Genomic DNA, 19246 nt, shown 5'->3' with positions numbered 1-19246 from the left:
TCTAGTCCAACCCTCTGCAATGCAGGAATCATTTGCCCAACATGGGGCTCAAATCCACAGCCCTGAGATTAAGAATTTTATGCACTACTATAAATGGGTGAGACTTCTGGTCCCCAGGGAACTAAAACAAGAAGCAGCATATACAGTGGTACCTCAGGTTACAGACGCTTCAGGTTACAGACTCCGCTAACCCAGAAATAGTACCTTGGGTTAAAACTTTGCTTCAGGATGAGAACAGAAATCGTGCTCCAGCGGCACAGCAGCAGCAGCAGGAGGTCCCATTAGCTAAAGTGGTGCTTCAGGTTAAGAACGGACCTCCGGAACGAATTAAGTACTTAACCCGAGGTAGCACTGTAAAGGAAATTTGTCACTTGTGCCTGATTAGCATACAAGACCAAAGGTGGACAAACTGCTCCAGGAGGAGCATTTAGAGATGGAAAGGCCTGGGGGGAAAGCAGAAAAGTTGTGGATAAAATGGGGGAGGGGAACCTGTTTCACACCCACTCAAATTTCCCGCAAGTAGACCTAAAGCAGATGTGCAGAACAAGTGGCACCTGAGTGAATATGGCCGGACACTTCCTCTGCCCCGTGTGCCCCCCCGCGCCCCCTTCGCGCCCCAGTCCTGCGGGGAAGGACTTCACCACCAAGCGTGCTTTTTCGGACTGGAGCTCGAGGAGGGAAACCTGAAGAGGGAGCAGTTCCTCTCCGGCGAGGGAGAGGGCGGTCGCGAGCTCGGGCGGGCCGGGAAGCCGGGCCCGGGGAAGGCGCGGCGGCGGCGGCGGCGGGGGCGCTGCTGCTGCCTGTGGGCGTCCCATGGTGAGGCGCAGGGCGCTGTGGAGCTCCGGCCTCGCGCTCTTTTCCCCCTCGGCGCCCGGCAGCGGGCGGACGGCGGCCAAGGAGGGCCGGCAGCGTCGAGGCCTTTGGCGCCAGCAGCAGCAGCGGCAGGAAGCGGGCAGAAAGCGCGGCAGCAGCAGCCCCGTCATGGACGACGAGGAGGAAGAAACGCCTCAGGGGAGGTGAGGAGCCGCAGCAGGACGCTGCCAGCGCCGCTTCCCGGGTGGAATTATTCACATTTCTGAGGGGGGGGAATGCGCAGCCGAAAGCCGCATGAAACGTATTTCTTTCATTTTCTCTGGCATGCGAGAAGCGGTGCCCCTCCTTCTCCCGCAGTGGGCAGGCAGCCTCTTCTCTTTTTGGGGCTCCGCCGGCTGCTAGAATAACTCGGGATTTTAAGGCGGCGATTTCGCGCCGCGATTTTGGAGCCCCGCGAACCGGCATCGTCGGCGCGAGGGGAGCCGGCTTGGCTGAGGCGAAATTCGCTCTCTCGCCGCGAAGTATGTGCCGCGTTGTGGTTTAAGGCTGCAATACCTAAGGGCCAACCCTGCGCCCCGGCTTCTGAGTAGACGCATATAGGGCTGTGCAGGAGTTGTTGCCTTCTGTGGGACTCGCTTCTGAGGAAGCTTCGATCAGGTGGGTCTGGCCGCAGGTGCAATTTGCGGGAGTCCCGTTGGAGTCCCTGATCCAGCCTCGCAAAAGCCTTCCCTTACGAAATATGTCACTTGTGAATGTTGATCGTGTGGAATAGAACCTGGAAGTGAGATGATTTTAAATTAAGCCTCCCATGCATTGGGGCTCTTTTCCGCAACTGAAAAAGGGCATTTAAGCTGCTTGTGCAACATCTGGATGTTCATGCGGGCTAGCTAGACTGAAGAGAGAAATAAAATGTATGCTCATTCTTTCTTTCAAATGAAAGAGATGTTTAAATCTTTTTGTGTGGAAGTGCCTGCAGGTTTTCCATGTAAATGATCGTCTCAAAAATTAAAAGCGACTTTATATTATAATTGCAGGCGGTAGATGTGCAAAAACTGATTTATGCACCACTTTTGCAAATGGGCTAAATTGATATTCTTGTCTTTACTGGGTTGTGGATGGGGCTGCTGCCGCCCATGATTTGCGTGTGTCTTGTCACTTCCCAGCCATCTGTTGTAGTATCAAGCCCTTGCTGAAGTTCTTTGGACGTACTGTGCAATCAAATGACTAACACATTGTCTGAGTGAGGGCCTCCCACACTGTCATTAAATGGAATGCAGTTGAGGTACATGGCAAATCAGCATGTAACTTGCTATCACATTGGAAGGTGGTTTGCAGATGGCACCTATGCTTTGCAAGCAGGTATAGCAATCTTTGTGTTTTAGAAATAGCAAATAGTTAAACCTTTGTCACCCTTTAATTCAGCATTTATGGATCTCTGTTATTTGTATTTACCAGGGATGAATTAAGGGATTGCTGCTGCAATCTGTGAAAATCAGGTGACTTTAACTGCAAATCGTTAAGTGTTTTTTAGAATTGGAAGACAGTGTACTGAAGACAGTTGCTAAAGTCTCTCTCTTTGCCATCTGGGGCTTAATTTGAGCTGTGCCTCATCATGTCTTGGGCCTCTTTAAGGGCCACGTTAGGCCTTGTGTTAATAGTAACATTTTACAATTCACTTGTTCATTTTGCAGATTTCTATGAATGGGCAACCACTTTGAGGGATTCTTGTAAGGACTACAAAGAAAATAGATTATGTCCAATTGAGATATTAGCATACATTGTGTCCAGCCCCGTCTTCCCCTGGGAAGATCTGTCTCATTTTTAGCTGGTGAATCAGACTGGACTGGAGAATGAAAGCCAGGCAGATCAATTCAGTTGCTATACTCCTAGCCTTCTCCCTCATTGACATGGAAATGTGCTGCAGCAGTCTTCAAAAAGCATGTTATATAATCCCTCTCTTCCAAATTTGTATGCCTTGCAGCACTGATTTCTTATTTAACGTTTGCACAGAAAAACAATATCCTGTGGATTGATATTTGTTGTAGGTGCAGATCTTCAGTAGGGATCAGCCTAAAATAATCTGGAGTATTTAAAAATGAACTGTGTTCTGCAGAAATATGTTTCAATGGCTGGCAACTGGCCCTATTATTTAATGTGTCTTGTGTTGCATATGCTGGACAGCTTGCTAGCAATCGCTCTTAAATAGTATCAATAAACATTGGTGTAAAAAAGTAGTATGTTGTTTAATGTGAGTCTGATTAATGTGAGTTTCTGTTCTTTGTATGCTGGGCAACTAAATGCAAAGGAATATATAAAAAAAATTAAAAATTGTCCAGTAGCACCTTAGAGACCAACTAAGTTTGTTCTTGGTATAAGCTTTCATGTGCATGCACACTTCTTCAGATACACTGAAACAGAAGTCACCAGACCCTTATATATAGTGGGAGGGTGGGGTTTTTCTCAGCAGGGTAGTAGGAAATGGGTGATTGAGTCAATGGGTATGGTAAACCTGTTGACGACTGTTAATGACTGCAATTAGTATGTAATGAGACAGGAATCCTATTAAGACAGATCTTAATAGAGATGTTACCGGGACACGGGTGGCGTTGTGGTCTAAACCACAGAGCCTAGGGCTTGCCAATCAGAAGGTCTGCGGTTCGAATCCCTGCGATGGGGTGAGCTACTGTTGCTCGGTCCCTGCTCCTGCCCACCTAGCAGTTCGAAAGCACATCAAAATGCAAGTAGATAAATAGGTACCACTCCGGCAGGAAGGTAAACAGCATTTCCGTGCAGTGCTCTGGTTTGCCAGAAGTGGCTTAGTCTTGCTGGCCACATGACCCGGGAGCTGTACGCCAGCTCCCTTGGCCAATAAAGTGAGATGAGCGCCGCAACCCCAGAGTCGTCTGCGACTGGACCTAACGGTCAGGGGTCCCTTTACCTTTTTAATAGAGATATTGGATGCCTGTCTCATTACATATGCTAATCATCTGCATACTATCCCTTGCTTTTTCCTGTAGGACTAATGGCAGTCGTTAACAGTCGTCAACAGGTTTACCATACCCATTGACTCAATCACCCATTTCCTACTACCCTGCTGAGAAAAACCCCACCCTCCCACTATATATAAGGGTCTGGTGACTTCTGTTTCAGTGTATCTGAAGAAGTGTGCATGCACATGAAAGCTTATACCAAGAACAAACTTAGTTGGTCTCTAAGGTGCTACTAGACAATTTTTATTTTTTATATATATATTTTGACTGCATCAGACCAACACAGCTACCTACCTGAATCTAAATGCAAAGAAATAAAGGTTCCTGGACTTGATGTAAAAGGATTAGTTAATTTTGGTATTCTCAAATTTACTGTTTGCCATTTGTATATATGTTTTAATGCGAAAAGAGGTATGCAACTTCCTCAAAGACAACCTTCAGTAGTGTTTCTCAAACTTAATAAAATAATTCCCCCTTCCTCCCAAAAAAGATTTTAAGTGTTGACCAGAAAAATGGTTCTGACTCTCAAAGGAATGATGTCCTGTAACAGCCTCCCCAGAAACATCAAAGGAACTACTAGCTTTTTAGTTTTAAAACTGTGAGCATGAATGAGAGATTTTGTTTAATTTTGATATGCTGTCTTGCGATTGACAAGAAAAAAATGTTCTGCCCCTAAAACTTGTAGGAGTTACTGCCGCTGGAGACTGAGATCCTGGACAGCTGGGCTGATTGCAAAGAGCCAAGGGGCTTTTTCATTTAGACCCCACTTTGCAGGGTGTTCTACATTCTGTTTACTTTAGTTGCTGCATTTTGTTTCTAAAGGAAATTTGCCCCATGAGCTCACTTGGCACGCGTAGCCTTGTTTCCTCCTACATGCGAAGAACAACAATCTAGATTGTTTTGTTGTTTTGTTATTCGTTGCCCCAATTCATTGGGAATGGCTGTTTGGATGTGGAAGATCACTATTCATGATTGGACTAGTTCGCCTTTGGAGTTCCTTCTGTCCTCTTGGGATTCATGTTTCTTTCAATTGTGGGTGCATGAGTTTCTACAGAGAGCATGATGCTCCTGTAAATGATTTTCAGTACAGTATTACCTTGGCCGGGCAATCAAAGCCTCAGCTTCTGTTGTTGAATTTCCCTCCTAGCATTCTCTGCCTTTGCTTTCTTCAAGCCTGTCATCGTACATGTACACTCTCTGCCCTGCTTCTATTTTGACATCTCCCCCTCCCCGCCCCTCTCCATTTTTCATACCTGCCGTTGACTGTATAAAACCTTCTCACTGCACATGCTTTAAAGATGATAGAGCACCGTGACAGTTTGCTCCAAAATAGATGAGCAACGGCAGGGCCGGCCCACCCATGAGACTAGGGGAGGAGACAAACCTCAGGTAGCAGGATTCACAGGGACACACATCATTTCACAACACAGTAATTCAGTTTTACTAGCAAACTGGAGGTGGAATAACCCCCTTCCAGCCCCAGGAGAAGCACATACTTGCACACTGCAGACAACACACCAATGTGTCGCAACACAGAGTTTGGAAAGCTCTTCTTTAGGGTTTCCTGGGCCCTCTACTGCCCAGTGTACCTGACCCCCCATGGCCTTTGATTCCCACTACAACCATTGGGTAAGGTTGATTTGACACTCCACCGCTGCCCCCGCTCCTGGTGTAGAGCTTCATTATGCTTTCCCCCCTGGAGAGTTAAGGGCAGTGCCACTTTCTGGTTCAGCCGGCCCTGATCAGTGGTAATGCAAATTGCCTGTCCCTCCCGGTGCTGCCCTGTGGATTGTAGGCAGGGATTCTTGCTTGCTTGCCTGTGTAAGCTGAACTCTGAATTTCATCCATCCATGGCTAGGATCACCCCCCCCAGTGTGTATGTTCATGAGAGGTGGACTTGACAGGTCCCATGTAAAATGTCACAACAATGGGTCTGAGGGACAGTGGACTGGCCCCCTGCTGAAAAAGTTTGCTGACCCCTCTATTAAAAGGTTCCTTGATCTATGTGATTCAACAGTAGATCAGGCATAGGCAAACTCAGCCCTCCAGATGTTTTTTGGGACTACAACTCCCATCACCCCTAGCTAACAGGACCAGTGGTCAGGTATGATGGGAGTTGTAGTCCCAAAATATCTGGAGGGCTGAGGTTGCCTATGCCGGCAGTAGATTCTCCGGCCGTGTTTCTCTATCTATCTATCTATCTATCTATCTATCTATCTATCTATCTATCTTTCTATCTTTTATTAAAATTGTTTCACAATTTAAAATACTCATTTTACATCCTTAAGATATCAGTGACTTCCCTTCTCTTTCCATGGTTCATTTTACATATCATAAATCCCTGCATCGTTTACAAAAACTATACCATTCAGTATTCCATTATTGCATTCATCAAAACTTATTTATACTGTTGATTTTATCTTAATTCTGCCAGAGTTTTCAGCTGTACACAATTATTTCCCATATATTCTATAAACATTTTCCAATCTTCTTTAAACATATGTTCTTCTCAGGCCGTGTTTCATTCCAAATTCCTTGGACCTTCTGTTGAGCTTCATAGTATTGTTTTTTTTAAAGCAACATTCATAATTGCAACGTATTTTCCACTTGATGCCTAAAGCAATTTCATCGCTAAAAAGCAACAAAATGAAGAGGATGGGAAAGAAAATGCATTATGCCTGTCAGAGCCTAAGTGGTTAAAGTTGCTGAAGACATTTCCTTCGCAGAGTCTATTTTAGACCTCTCACATTAGTTTGAAACAAAAGCAAGCAATGTCTTTTGCTTCTGAGGGTTCTTTTGCTAGCCGGGGTCTCAAGGTGACTTGTTTTGTGTATTAAAAAAGAAGCGAAGCTGCTGAGTGCTGGTTTTTCAGTCACGCTTCCTGGCAGAGCTTTTTCCATTTTGGCCCATTGGGGAAGCACTGACAGTAACAATTCAGAATATCAACCTGACCTTCTCCAACTGTGGCATGTTCCCACAGTGCTTCATGCCCCACGAAGCTTCTGGAAGGGCATCAAAGAAATTGCAGGGCAGTTTCTGTGATTATAGAAAAGGCAGAATCCTGCTTTTTAAATTGCAAGTTGCTGCTGTGACCTGCTCTTCCCCCTTCAGATATTAACTGAAAAAATGAAAATATTCATAAAAGAAACATCTGGAACAACTCGAAGACTATGGTCCTGCAGCTGCTGGCTTTTTAGTGGGATTTCAGTGTGCAGAACTGAGTGCATGGTTGCCGTTTAGGAATTGTATGATTCGAAGTTTAACACTACTGTTAATCTGTCTCTATGAGTTGCATAAACTTTTGCTTTCGATCTCATTTTGAAAGGGGGCTATTCTCCAAAATGAAAGCATTAGAAACAGGATCAGGGAGGATATTTGGAAATGTTGCATTTACTCTCAACTGAAAGTGATTACGATATTTATTATTTTAATTGAAGGCCTATAGGAAGATCTCTTTTTCAGCTTCGTGTGTCATATGTTTATATTTTTATGGTAGCTGATATTATACCACTTTTCACTGAGTCAGTGAAAAGAAAGCTGTACTGTGTTAAGTTCTTATCAGTCCAAAGATACCTGCATTCCTTTCACACACGTACTGTGTGGGTTATCAGTCATATTTACCATTAGCCAACACGCACCTTTAGACCACACACACCTAGGGTGTAACAGGAAGCAGGGTGGTTGCTTTTTCTCAGGTATCAGGTTGCAATACTTGCTTTTCATAAGAGATGCAAAATATATTGCTGCCTCTGGAGGAGATTGAAATACCTGGATGCATGACTTGCAATAAGTTGGAGTCCGTAAAATATAGTTACAGTCAGTTTGCCACCTCAGGGAGGGGTGCAATCTCCTGTTGAGAGAATAAACTGTCTACTTGTCATGGTCTTGGTGTGTATGTAGGGAGATCAAGCACCATTGTATTTACAGAACAGAAAAAACTTTGGGATGTGTAGACCTTGGGCTGTTGACCTTTACAATGGCATTCATAAATTACATGAATCTGCTCATATTCAGTTAGCATAGCCCTTTGGCTTTTGCATACTGCCGTTCAGCAAGTGGCAAAACAGAAAAGCCTCTGTCTTTCATAAATGGTGGTGTATTCCTTTTTCTTGTCTATTTCCCTATGTAGAAGTTATATACCGGTAGCAGATGGAACTCTTTAAATTATATCTTCCATTCCCTTCATCCTTCAGACTGAGGACTCATCAGAGCAATCTTTTATCCATGAATTCAGACTCCTGCAGTGGCAGGCCTAGTTTATATGGAGCACTAGGCAAAAGTATAAAACTGGTCCTACTGGATGAAAAGATGGGGTGTACACTGCTAACCCCCACCATCTCTCACACATGCTCCTGTATGCGCATGGCCAAGCTGTCCCATTTTCTTTTTTAAAAAAAAATATTTATTGGAATTTTACAAAAACATAAATTTACAAAATACAAAAAAAACATACAAAAATACATTAAAAAAAATAAAAATACAAAGTATAAAAAACAAATAGATACAAAAGAGTTAAAAACAAACCCATTTTTTGTAACTTTAAACTCATTAGCTTGTTTCCTTGACTTCCTCACACCTCCCCTTTTTGTATTCCCATTTAAATAATCAAATCAGCAAATCCTTACCCTCTTTCGTTTATCTTAACTCTATATCTTAACATATTATAGCTCTATATTTTCATCCATTATCAACTCATTTTTGCATATTCTCATTAACTTTGTTGCTAGTGCCTCTTATTTTCAATCCAACATCATTTTTAACATTCATTAATTTTACAGTGTTTCTGAAGATAGTCTTTAAATTTCTTCCAATCTTCTTCCACCAACTCTTCTCCCAGGTCTCGGATTCTGCCAGTCATTTCCGCTAATTCCATATAGTCCGTCACCTTCATCTGTCACTCTTCCAGGGTGGGTAAATCTTGTGTCTTCCAATACTTTGCAATAAGTATTCTTGCTGCTGTTGTTGCATACATGAAGAAAGTTCTATCCTTCTTTGGCACCAATTGGCCGACTATGCCCAGGAGAAAGGCCTCTGGTTTCTTCAGGAAGGTATATTTAAATACCTTTTTCATTTCATTATAGATCATCTCCCAGAAAGCCTTAATCTTTGGGCACGTCCACCAAAGGTGAAAGAATGTACCTTCATTTTCTTTACATTTCCAACATTTGTTATCGGGCAAATGATATATTTTTGCAAGCTTGACTGGTGTCATGTACCACCTGTATATCATTTTCATAATATTCTCTCTTAAGGCATTACATGCCTTAAATTTCATACCAGTGGTCCACAACTGTTCCCAGTCCGCAAACATAATGTTATGACCAATATCTTGTGCCCATTTAATCATTGCAGATTTAACCGTTTCATCCTGCGTATTCCATTTCAACAGCAAGTTATACATTCTTGAAAGTATCTTAGTTTTGGGATCTAACAATTCTGTTTCCAATTTTGATTTTTCCACCTGGAAGCCAATTTTTTTGTCCAAATTATAGGCCTCTCTTATTTGATAATAATGAAGCCAGTCTCACACTTTATCTTTTAATTTCTCAAAACTCTGCAATTTCAATTTATCTCCTTCTTGTTCCAGTATTTCCCAATATTTTGGCCATTTGGCCTCCATATTGAGCTTTTTCTGAGCCTTCGCTTCCATTGGTGACAACCACCTTGGGGTTTTATTTTCCAGTAAGTCTTTGTATCTTATCCAGACATTGAACAATGCTTTCCTGACAATATGGTTTTTAAATGCTTTATGTGCTTTAACCTTGTCGTACCACAAATATGCATGCCACCCAAAAACATTGTTAAAACCTTCTAGGTCCAAAATGTCCGTGTTCTCAAGAAGCAGCCAGTCTTTCAACTAGCAGAATGCTGCTGATTCATAGTAAAGTTTAAGGGCTGGCAGGGCAAATCCACCTCTTTCCTTTGCATCAGTTAATATTTTAAATTTTATTCTGGGCTTCTTGCCCTGCCAGACAAATCTAGAAATATCTCTCTGCCACTTCTTGAAACAGTCCACCTTGTCCAGAATTTGCAATGATTGAAATAAAAATTACATTTTTGGCAATACATTCATCTTTATAGCTGCAATTCGACCCAACAAGGAAAGCTTCAAATTTGACCATATTTCTAAGTCTTTTTTCACTTCTGTCCAGCATTTCTCATAGTTTTCTTTAAATAAGTTTAAGTTCTTAGCAGTCATATTAACCCCCAAATATTTTACTTTCTTGGCTAATGTTAAACCAGTCTCCTTCTGAAACCTCTCTTTCTCAATCGGTGTTAAGTTTTTCTCAAGAACTTTAGTTTTTAACTTGTTCAGTTTAAATCCTGCCACATGACCAAATTCTTGAATCAGTTCTAATACTCTTTTCGTACTAGATTCTGGCTCCTGTAACGTCAAAACTAGGTCATCTGCAAAAGCCTTCAATTTGTATTGTTTGGCTCCGACCTGAATACCTTTAATCAGACGGTCCCTTCTAATCATATTTAACAAAACCTCCAGGACCGAAATAAAAAGCAATGGGGAAATTGGGCAGCCTTGTCGTGTCCCTTTCTCTATCTTAAATTCCTCTGTCATCACATTATTGACTATTAGCTTAGCCTTTTGTTCTGAATAAATTGCACTTATACCATTTTCAAACCCTTGACCCACCCCCATCCCCCGAAGATTTTTCTTCATAAAATTCCAAGAAATGTTGTCAAAGGCTTTCTCCACATCTATAAAAATTAAAACTGCTTTAGTATTAATGTTCACTTGCAACTTCTCCAATATGTTAATTATGTTCCTCGTGTTGTCAGACAAGTGCCTACCTGGGAGAAAGCCAGCTTGGTCCTTATATATCTCTTCCACTAATACTTTTTTTAATCTATTAGCCAAAATATCAGCAAAAATTTTGTAATCCACACTGAGCAGGGATATGGGGCGGTAGTTCTTAAGTTGTGTCTTTTCAGACTCCGTTTTTGGTATAAGTGTAATGTAGGCTTCCTTCCACGACTCTGGCGCTTTTTTCCCCTCCAAAATTTCATTACAAACCTCCTTTAGTGGCTGAATTAACCAATCTTTCAAATATCTATAGTATTTTGAGGTTAAGCCATCCGGCCCTGGAGATTTACCCAACTGCATATTCTGAATGGCACCTTCTACCACCTGTTCTGTAATTTTGTAGTTCAGCATTATCTTATTTTCTTGAGAGATTTTTTGTAATCCATTTGTTTTTAAAAATTGGTCTATATCAAACTCTTTCTGTGGCCCTTGTGTATATAACTCTTTAAAATACCTCTGGAAGCATTTTCTAATTTCCACTGGATTCTGAATGTTCTTTCCTTCCACTTCCAAATTAGTGATAGTATTGAGCTTTTGTCTTTTCTTCATTTGCCAAGCTAATAATTTTCCACATTTATTAGCCGATTCAAATGTCTTTTGTCTCATTTGTTTAATTTTCCATTCAATTTCCTGGTTCATCATCTTCATATATTGCACTTGATATAACTTTATGTCTCTCAGAATCTCTTGTGACTTTGGTTTCGCTCTTAGTTTCTTCTCACCCTCCTTTATTTTTTCTAAAATTTTATCTTTTTTCCATTTTGGGCTCTCTTCTTTATTGTATTCTGTTGGATCAGAAACCCCCTCATAACTGCTTTACTTGCGTCCCAGATTATTCTTTTTTCAATAGTAGTATTCAAATTTATCTCAAAATAGTCTCTCAAGGTTTTTTGGGCCTTCTTGATAACCTCTTAATCTCTAAATAAGGTGTCATTCATCCTCCATCTGAAGGAACCGATTGATGTTAGTTTCATCTCCATCTTCACCGCATTATGGTCGGAGCAAGTTTTTGGGCAAATTTCCACTTTTCGAGTCTTAGGTGCCAGTCCTCTAGTTATCCATATTTGGTCAATTCTTGTCCATGTCATTTTGGCTTCAGAGAAGAATGTTCCCTCTCTTCCTAGGGGGTTCTTAATTCTCCAAATGTCAATCAAGTCCATATTGTCAGTCAGTTCAAAAAAGGTTTTTGGTAGTCTGCCATCTTTAGTTAGTCTGTCTCTGCGACTTGTCCATATTTGTAGATACCACTCCATTCATATCTCCCATCATAATGATGTTGTGATCCATATAGTCTAACAATGTCTCGTGCAATTTCTTAAAAAATTCAGATTTCCCCTCATTTGGTGCATAAACTCCTACTATTAAAAATTTTTCTCCTTGTGATTGAATTTCGATTGCCACAAATCTTCCTTGATCATCTTTAAGAACAAATTTCAGTGACAGGCTCTCTTTGGCATAAATTACAACTCCTCTCTTTTTAACCTTATCCGATGAAATAAACTCTTGACCCAATCTTTTATTAATCAATACTTTCCTGTGTAGCCTTATCACATGTGTTTCCTGTAAACAAATTAAGTCCAGTTGTTCCTTTTTCAATAAATGAAAAACTTTCCTCCTCTTCTCCGGGGAGTTAAGTCCATGAATGTTCCAACTTAATAATTGCAGAGACATGATGTATTTATTCTACTTTCCTCCAACTGCTCCCAGTAATTCCTCTTGTTCTGACGGTGGTATCACTTTTTCTAATTTGTCCAATCCCAAAGGTGGTGGTACTATATCTAGTACTCCTGATTTTAAAGCTCTTAGCTCGTCTAGAACTTCTTTTTGCAGGTCTTCTTCGTGGTCTCTCAGGAATTTTTCCTTGTCTTCCACTGATCTTATTTTGAACTTTTTCCCTTTAAAGGTAAAGGAAAGGCCTTGAGGGAATTCCCACCTAAAAACAATTCTGTTACTTCTCAGCAGGGCCACCAAATCTCTGTAGTTAGTTCTAAGATCCAATAAGTATTTCGGAATATCCTTGAATATCTCCACTCTTGAATCGTTTATTTCCAAGGTCTTCTGGAAGTGCAGACTCAGTATTTTATCTCTCTCTTCTTTCGTTTGGAGGGTAACCAAACAGTCTCTCACCCTGTTCTTTATCCCTCCTCTTCCAAGTCTCTATCTTGAAATCTTGCTTAGCATCCAAATTCCAAAATTCTGCAAATTCCTGCGTAAGAAAGTCACTTAAACTGTCTTTTTCCAATTCAGGGACCACCCTGATCCTCAGATTAGTCTGTTTTTCCTTAAGTTCGATCATAGACAGAAGCGATCGGTGGTCCTTTAGCTCTTTGCATATAGTTGGAATCTTTTCCTCTACAGCCAGCACTTTTTCCTTTGCTTCCTCAACTGCCTTTTGGTTTGAAGCGGATTCTTGCAACAGTCTTTCAATAGCTTCTGTATTTGAGTTCACCTTCTGCCCCAAATTGTTGATGCTAGTAGTATTTTGGTCAATTTTAGTAGTCGCTTCAGTAACTTGGTTACTTAATTTTTCCAAGGTTTCAAAAATTTTATTTAATACTGAAGTGAATCCCTCTTCAGTGGCCATTCCTTTAGACCCAACTTGTGCCGGATCTTTTCCTTGTGCAGGATCTTTTCCTTGTGATGCAGAAGGGGCAGATACAGATGCAGAGGCAGATACGGATGCTCTGCGCTGCTGCGTTACACTAGTCTGCTGCTGTCTAACCTTTCCCGATCTTGTTGTCTTTTCCTGAAGCAAGTCTGCCATGCCACTTTATCTAGGGATCTGAAAGTCAAGGTCAATCCCACGGCCAAAACTTGTTTTGCTACGGAAGCTTCCCAGGCCAGTCAAGAGTGGAAAATCCCCTGGCTAGTTGCAACAATTTCAAAGTTCCTCTAGGGGGACACAGTAACGATCAATGGTATTGCAATAGAGTCTCTTTTCCGATTTTCCAAAGTCCCCCTTCTACAAAAGCAAAAAGCAACAGTTCCAAGTCCAAAGTAACCCTCAGAGTGAAAGTGTCTCACTTGCAGAGTTAACTGTCACAAAGTTACATTGTCCATAAATAGTGCGATTCTCAGTACAGCGATTTTATTAATCTGGCAGTCCGTTCCCAAGGATTAAATGGTGGTCTATTACTCCTTTTTCCTCCACTTTTTTTGCAGACAAAATATATTTTCTCCTCTTCCCTCCCCTCTCCTGCAATTCAGGGAGGGAAATCTTTTAATTTGACGTTAGGATTTAAGTCCTTTTAAACCCAGCTCTCCAGCGTTAGCTTGATCAGTCTTTGCTTTGATCTATATACAGAAAGGAAGGCGGACTTCCTGTTTGCGCCTTCCCGTTTCAGTGCCAAATTAATCCTCTTTTTCTTAAATTCCCCGGTCTTTGAACTTGATCTACTCACGGGTAGTTGTTTGTTAGCCGAATTGTCCCAGGAAAAAGGTCAGCGCTCTCCGGCAATGGCTGTGCAGCTTCGCTCCACGGAAGAAGCAGTTGGCTCTCAGCACCGCGCCTATCTCCCCGTTTCGCTCCGGGACCCCTTGCGGGGTTCCCTCGCAGTTAGGGGGGCGCTGAAGGTGCCCGCTGAGTCCCACGAACACAGGCTTCTCCCGCCTGTAGTTTTCTAAAGGGTCCCCGCGTCGCCGTCGCGGCTAGACCCGATTTCCGTGGAGCTATTCCCTCACAGCTGGAGGGAATCCGCCATTACCGATGGCGCCGCCTCCGGAAGTCTCCAAGCTGTCCCATTTTCATGGAGTATTAAAACCTGTTTTAAAACTATGCACTTGCAAAATAGCAACTATGGAGCCCTGAGGCAGGCATCTGTGTCTGAGGCTACGACATGCCTTGTCTCAGCATCCCAAAAAACCGGAATGAATTGTAGTGTAATGATTTCATGCCCTGGGTTGTTTAAAAAATACATGTTGAGAGCCAAAGGAAATATATAAGCTGGAGGAGGCCTTTATAGCTACAAGAAAAACTTGAAAGAATGGTCTACGTTTTAGATGTGCTGATGTACTAGTAAGTGTAAAGGAAAATATATTTCTTTTGAGCAGAATACTGACTAATGACTTACAAGTCTCAGCAAAGCTGCAGAATAACTAGAAATGGAGCCACCGTGGCTGTAGCCCTCTCCTCACCTGAGCTGTCAACTGCCCATGACATCACAATTTCACTTCCCAGCTAAAGGCTGCCCCTACAGCAGCAGGAAATCTTGAGGAGGTGGTGAGGGAAGGCTCAAAATACTAAAGTGTATTTCTTCACATTGATTCTTCACTTGTTTTATTTCTGCATAAATTTTGCACCAACACAGTCTTAAGGTTAATAGCAAAATGATCGTGAATTATGACAAATCCAGTTATTCATCCAAGCTGGTAAGTACTGTACTGTATGAGAAGAATCATAGTCGTTAACTGAACTCTAGTTTAGATGGCGCTCAGAGTAGTGGAACTAGATTTCTTAAATCACCAGTGCAGTGCTAAACATATTGAGTTGAGTGGGGCTTCCAAACTGGGTATAGGATTGCAGTCTAAGATTACATGCCTTATCTTACTGACATCAAAGGATGGACATTCTTTGATATAAAACAAACTGAATCTGTGTCAGTAGACTACACTGCAAATTACGCTGGACATGATTCAAGCTGCCCTAGTACTGGAAAGGTACACTTAAGGTTTGATTTATCTCTACGTGGAAGGCCTGTTCTCAATCTCTAGAACAGTATGAAAGCTAGTTTATATGTAAGAATTATTCTGGACAGGGGTATTTGTAGCAACCCTGGAACTGTAATAGGAACCTTGAAAGTATAATGTAGCTGATTAATTTGGTTGAAACCCAGACATTTCACTACTCTTGATTCCCCAGACTTTGTTTCCTCCTGCTTCTCCTTTCACAGCACATTACATCTCTCACCTGGATACTGCATGAGGTGTTCTCAATTTCTTCTTCTGCGTTTACTCAGTTCTGTACCATCCTGATGCTGTTTTCCAAAATCCATGCATCTCAGTTCACTGTTTTCTTTTATTTACCCATCCCAGTTTCCCCCGCTAGTTTTGAAGTCTTTGTTATCTTTATTTCTCCCCTTAACCAACCTACAACGCAAAGGGTCTTCAGTCCCCAATTCCTATGACTTAAAAAAGAGAGTTTGATACCTCTGTTCTAATGTACCCTTCAGAGCTTAATATACACCTGTCTCTTGACGTCTGATCATTAATTGTTTCAACTATACAGAGCTCTTGGGACCTCACCTGCCCTTTCAGTTGTAAGTAGCCGGATTAGCAACCAAGCCACTGTTTGCTGTGATCTTAATAGGGGACCAAAGAGTTCATTTTAATCAAGCATTTCTGACAGAAGCTCAGAGTGCAACTGGAAAGCACTTACTTACAATCCCCAGGGTTCAAAGTATTTAAGTCTGGATTTTAAAATCTAAAGTCCGAAATAGTAGATGCAAATGTAGTGCCCCTGTGTGGAAGGTTTGAGGTCCTTTGCAAACTATAACTATTACTCACTGTCAAGGGAAAGATGATTCATCTTGGTAGGAATAACCTTGTTGTTTCTAGATATCATTGCTGTTTATCATTCCTTGCATCCTCTCCCTAAACTGTGATGGGAAGTACCCATCAGTTTAAAGCACCACATCCACGGGGAAGCTGATTTAGGTCATCCTGCTTCTGATTAATCTCTCTTTCTGTGCTCTCACCTGTGGTTTTCTCCTCCCCACCATCCTAGCCCTGGTCAAGGATCCCTGCTTGTCAGTGCAGATGAAAATGCAAAGTGCTGTTGGATGCAAAGTTATTGCCTGTTTGGTTGATGCGTCTTAGGAATGAACTTGCTAAATCTAACTGCACAGATTGTGAGCTTCAGGAGTGTAAAAATTAATTTCTGGAAGAAGAACAGACCATCCCCTCCTAACATGCAGGAACTCGAGAGTCTGATGCTGTGCATAGCAAAGAGCAAGATTCTGCCTGAATCGCAAAAATCTTGCCACACCTGCTTGCTAAAACAAGTTCTTTGTGCATTCTTTGTACAGAAAAATGGAAGAGGAGCTGACAGGATTATTCTGGGGACATTGTTTTGGGCATTAAAAATATTTCAGCTAAAAAAAGATAAACTTTTATATATTTCTTTTTAGTTCTTCGCCAAAAGATATGGACGAAGAGCAGCCTTTGTCTCCTTGCGATCAGAATCCTAAAGAAGCAGTACGGAAACGGCAAAATTCTAGTCAAGGTTCCCGGGGCAGCGATTCTTCCAGAACATCCAGAAAAAGCTTCAGACTGGATTATAGGTTGGAGGAAGATGTAACAAAATCAAAGAGAGGTAAAGATGGGAGGTTTATCAACCCCTGGCCAACATGGAAACCTCCATCTTTCCCAAATATTATGAAATGGGCTCTTACGGAAAAGGACAACAGCAAGGTCCCATCTTCAAAGCAGGTAAACATTCTATAGTTCTATTCATCTAGTAATGTTTGAAGCACTCTCAATACCACTTCATGTAAATTACATGTTTACCAGTAAGTCAGAGATTTTTGAAGTATATATTACGTGCAGTGGTGTTGCGTGGGTTGCTGGTGTCCGTGGCGTGGCAAATGTTGCATCCCCCTGGTGGGCTGGGCAGCTGGGGTGGAGACGCGCGGTGGGGGGCAAGTAAATAGATAATGTGGTAAATAGATAAATAGACTATCTGTGCTTCCAGACTGTTGCTATTTTCAGGTAGGATTCAATCACATACTGGTAAATTTAGGTTGTGCAATTATAGTTGACTGGGATGCCTTGCACAAAAAGCCCACTTCCCCCCAAAAGCAGACTTTTCGTAACAGAAAAATGCACTGGAAAGTGTGGGATAACACTGCCTTTGTCATGTCACCTGATCAAAGCATAACTTAAGAGCTGGTCAACATTGCACCATAGAGCCCAGATAAAACAAATTCTGTGGCAGCCAAGAGTTGAAGGTAGCCTTGTACATGGATTGCCTGTCTGCTAGTAGATCTCTGAGGGATTTGCAGTAGATCAGCAAGGATTCTGACTCTCAGTTGTTTAACAATAGCAACTAAAACGCTTTTCTCCTACATTACCCAAGAACTGGGTTTGATTTTTGAGTGGCAAGACTGGGAGTATAGTTCTGGTACTGAAAATGAATTCCTAGCCTTTGTATAAGAAGGCAGAGTTGAGTTGCAGCTTCAATTTTATGCTGGCGGTGCATATGCAGTAATTTTGTAGCAGTGCTGAAAAAGCACAGGATGCTGTATTTGCTGTAAAATCCATTATTCTGAGAGTTTCAGTCTTTTTTTTTTTAACACAGCACTTTTCTTAGTTTATATCATTACAGTAAGCATTGCACATAAGCAAGCATAGCTTTGCAATAACAGACGTTTGCTAAGGTGGATGAACACGTAGTTAGGAGTAGGATTTGAATTCCTTGAGTAGTTACTTGCCCCTTCATTCCAGCAAAACTAGAACGAATAATTCAGAACATTACAGATGGAAGAATAATTTTCAATTTTTGTAGCAGTGTGTGCATGCATCCCTTGTGTACCCTCTAAAGCCCTAAACAGTTCAGGCACTGTGTCCCTTTGAGACCTATTCCCGTGTGTTCCATTATGATACCTGAGATCTACTGAGAACATGTTTTTAATTAGGCCTTCTCTGTCAGATTCAGACAGCAAGGCTGTGCAGCATTTTCAATGACTACCCCCCAAATATGACAGTGTCTCCTGCTGTATATTCACACAAATTCACGTCTAAACTCCTTAGCAGATGTCCCTGTCCTTGGCTAACCTTCGGAGACCAGCATCAAATTAGAAAATAATGGTGAAATGTTGTTCTCTGCTACTGCAGAGAGCAGGGCTAGATCTAATAGGTTTAAATTACAGAAGGAAAGACTTTGGTTGAATATGAGAAACTTTTTAATGGTAAGAGCAGTTTGAGAAGTGGTGGGAGGGGGCTGCCATTTGCTGCAGGTCTATAAAGTCTTAAACGGTTCAATACCGCAAGGACCACCTCTTCCCAGATTCTGTGATCATCATCGGAGGCCCTTCTTTGTGTGCCTCCTCTGTGAGAGGCCTGGAGGATAAGCGACACAAGAACGGGCCTTTTCTGTGGTGGCTCCTCACTTGTGGCATGCTCTCCCCAGGGAGGCTTGCCTGGCACCTTCGCGACATATCTTTAGGCACCAGGAAAAAACATTCCTCCTCTCCCAGGCCTCTGGCTAATGAAACAATCTATGCCCTTTTAAACTGGGAGGTGGGCGGCTTACAACATGACAAGACTTACATAATTACCAACGTAACAAAAGTCATAAACAATAAATGAAACACTTCAAAAAGTACACAACCAAATGGAAAACAATTTCCATATAAATAATAAAATCTAAGACTAAAAATACAGCATTGATATAAATCACAATTTAAAATGACGTACATAAAAAATAAAAGCAATTAAAAACAAAAACGGAGTCCTCTCTGCCCAGCTGCAGCAGCAGCAGCAGCACTCCTCCATGGAGCCTATTAGGCCCTGCCCCAAGCCAGGTGGAGAGAAGCAGGGCGGGGCCCTATAATAAATATTTTTGTGTATTTATATTGTAAACCGCCCTGTGGTCGTTAGATGAAGGGCAATTAATAATAATAATAAT

At 41.9% G+C, this 19246-nt stretch overlaps 1 protein-coding gene across 4 annotated transcripts in view; it reads left to right on the top strand.

Annotated features, from left to right (window-relative positions):
- Positions 1 to 702: 702 nt before the first annotated feature.
- NAPEPLD (N-acyl phosphatidylethanolamine phospholipase D) overlaps positions 703 to 19246 on the top strand; it is a 26730-nt gene continuing 8186 nt past the window's right edge. The window contains exons 1-2 of one of the 4 annotated variants that reach the window (XM_083575263.1): positions 703 to 1016; positions 16749 to 17049. In XM_083575263.1, coding sequence (XP_083431389.1) covers positions 814 to 1016; positions 16749 to 17049 — 504 coding nt within the window. In that variant the 5' untranslated portion in view covers positions 703 to 813. Of the gene's footprint in view, positions 1017 to 1114; positions 1471 to 2049; positions 2173 to 14842; positions 14992 to 16748; positions 17050 to 19246 lie in introns of those variants that run through there. The other 3 variants (XM_083575266.1, XM_083575265.1, XM_083575264.1) reach the window with 3 other exon arrangements.

This window comes from Podarcis filfolensis, assembly GCF_964270895.1.
Source record: "Podarcis filfolensis genome assembly, chromosome: 10".
NCBI classification, from domain to species: domain Eukaryota; kingdom Metazoa; phylum Chordata; class Lepidosauria; order Squamata; family Lacertidae; genus Podarcis; species Podarcis filfolensis.
The sequence above is the reverse complement of the archived record's forward strand: the minus strand, read 5'-3'. Positions and strand labels throughout refer to the sequence as shown.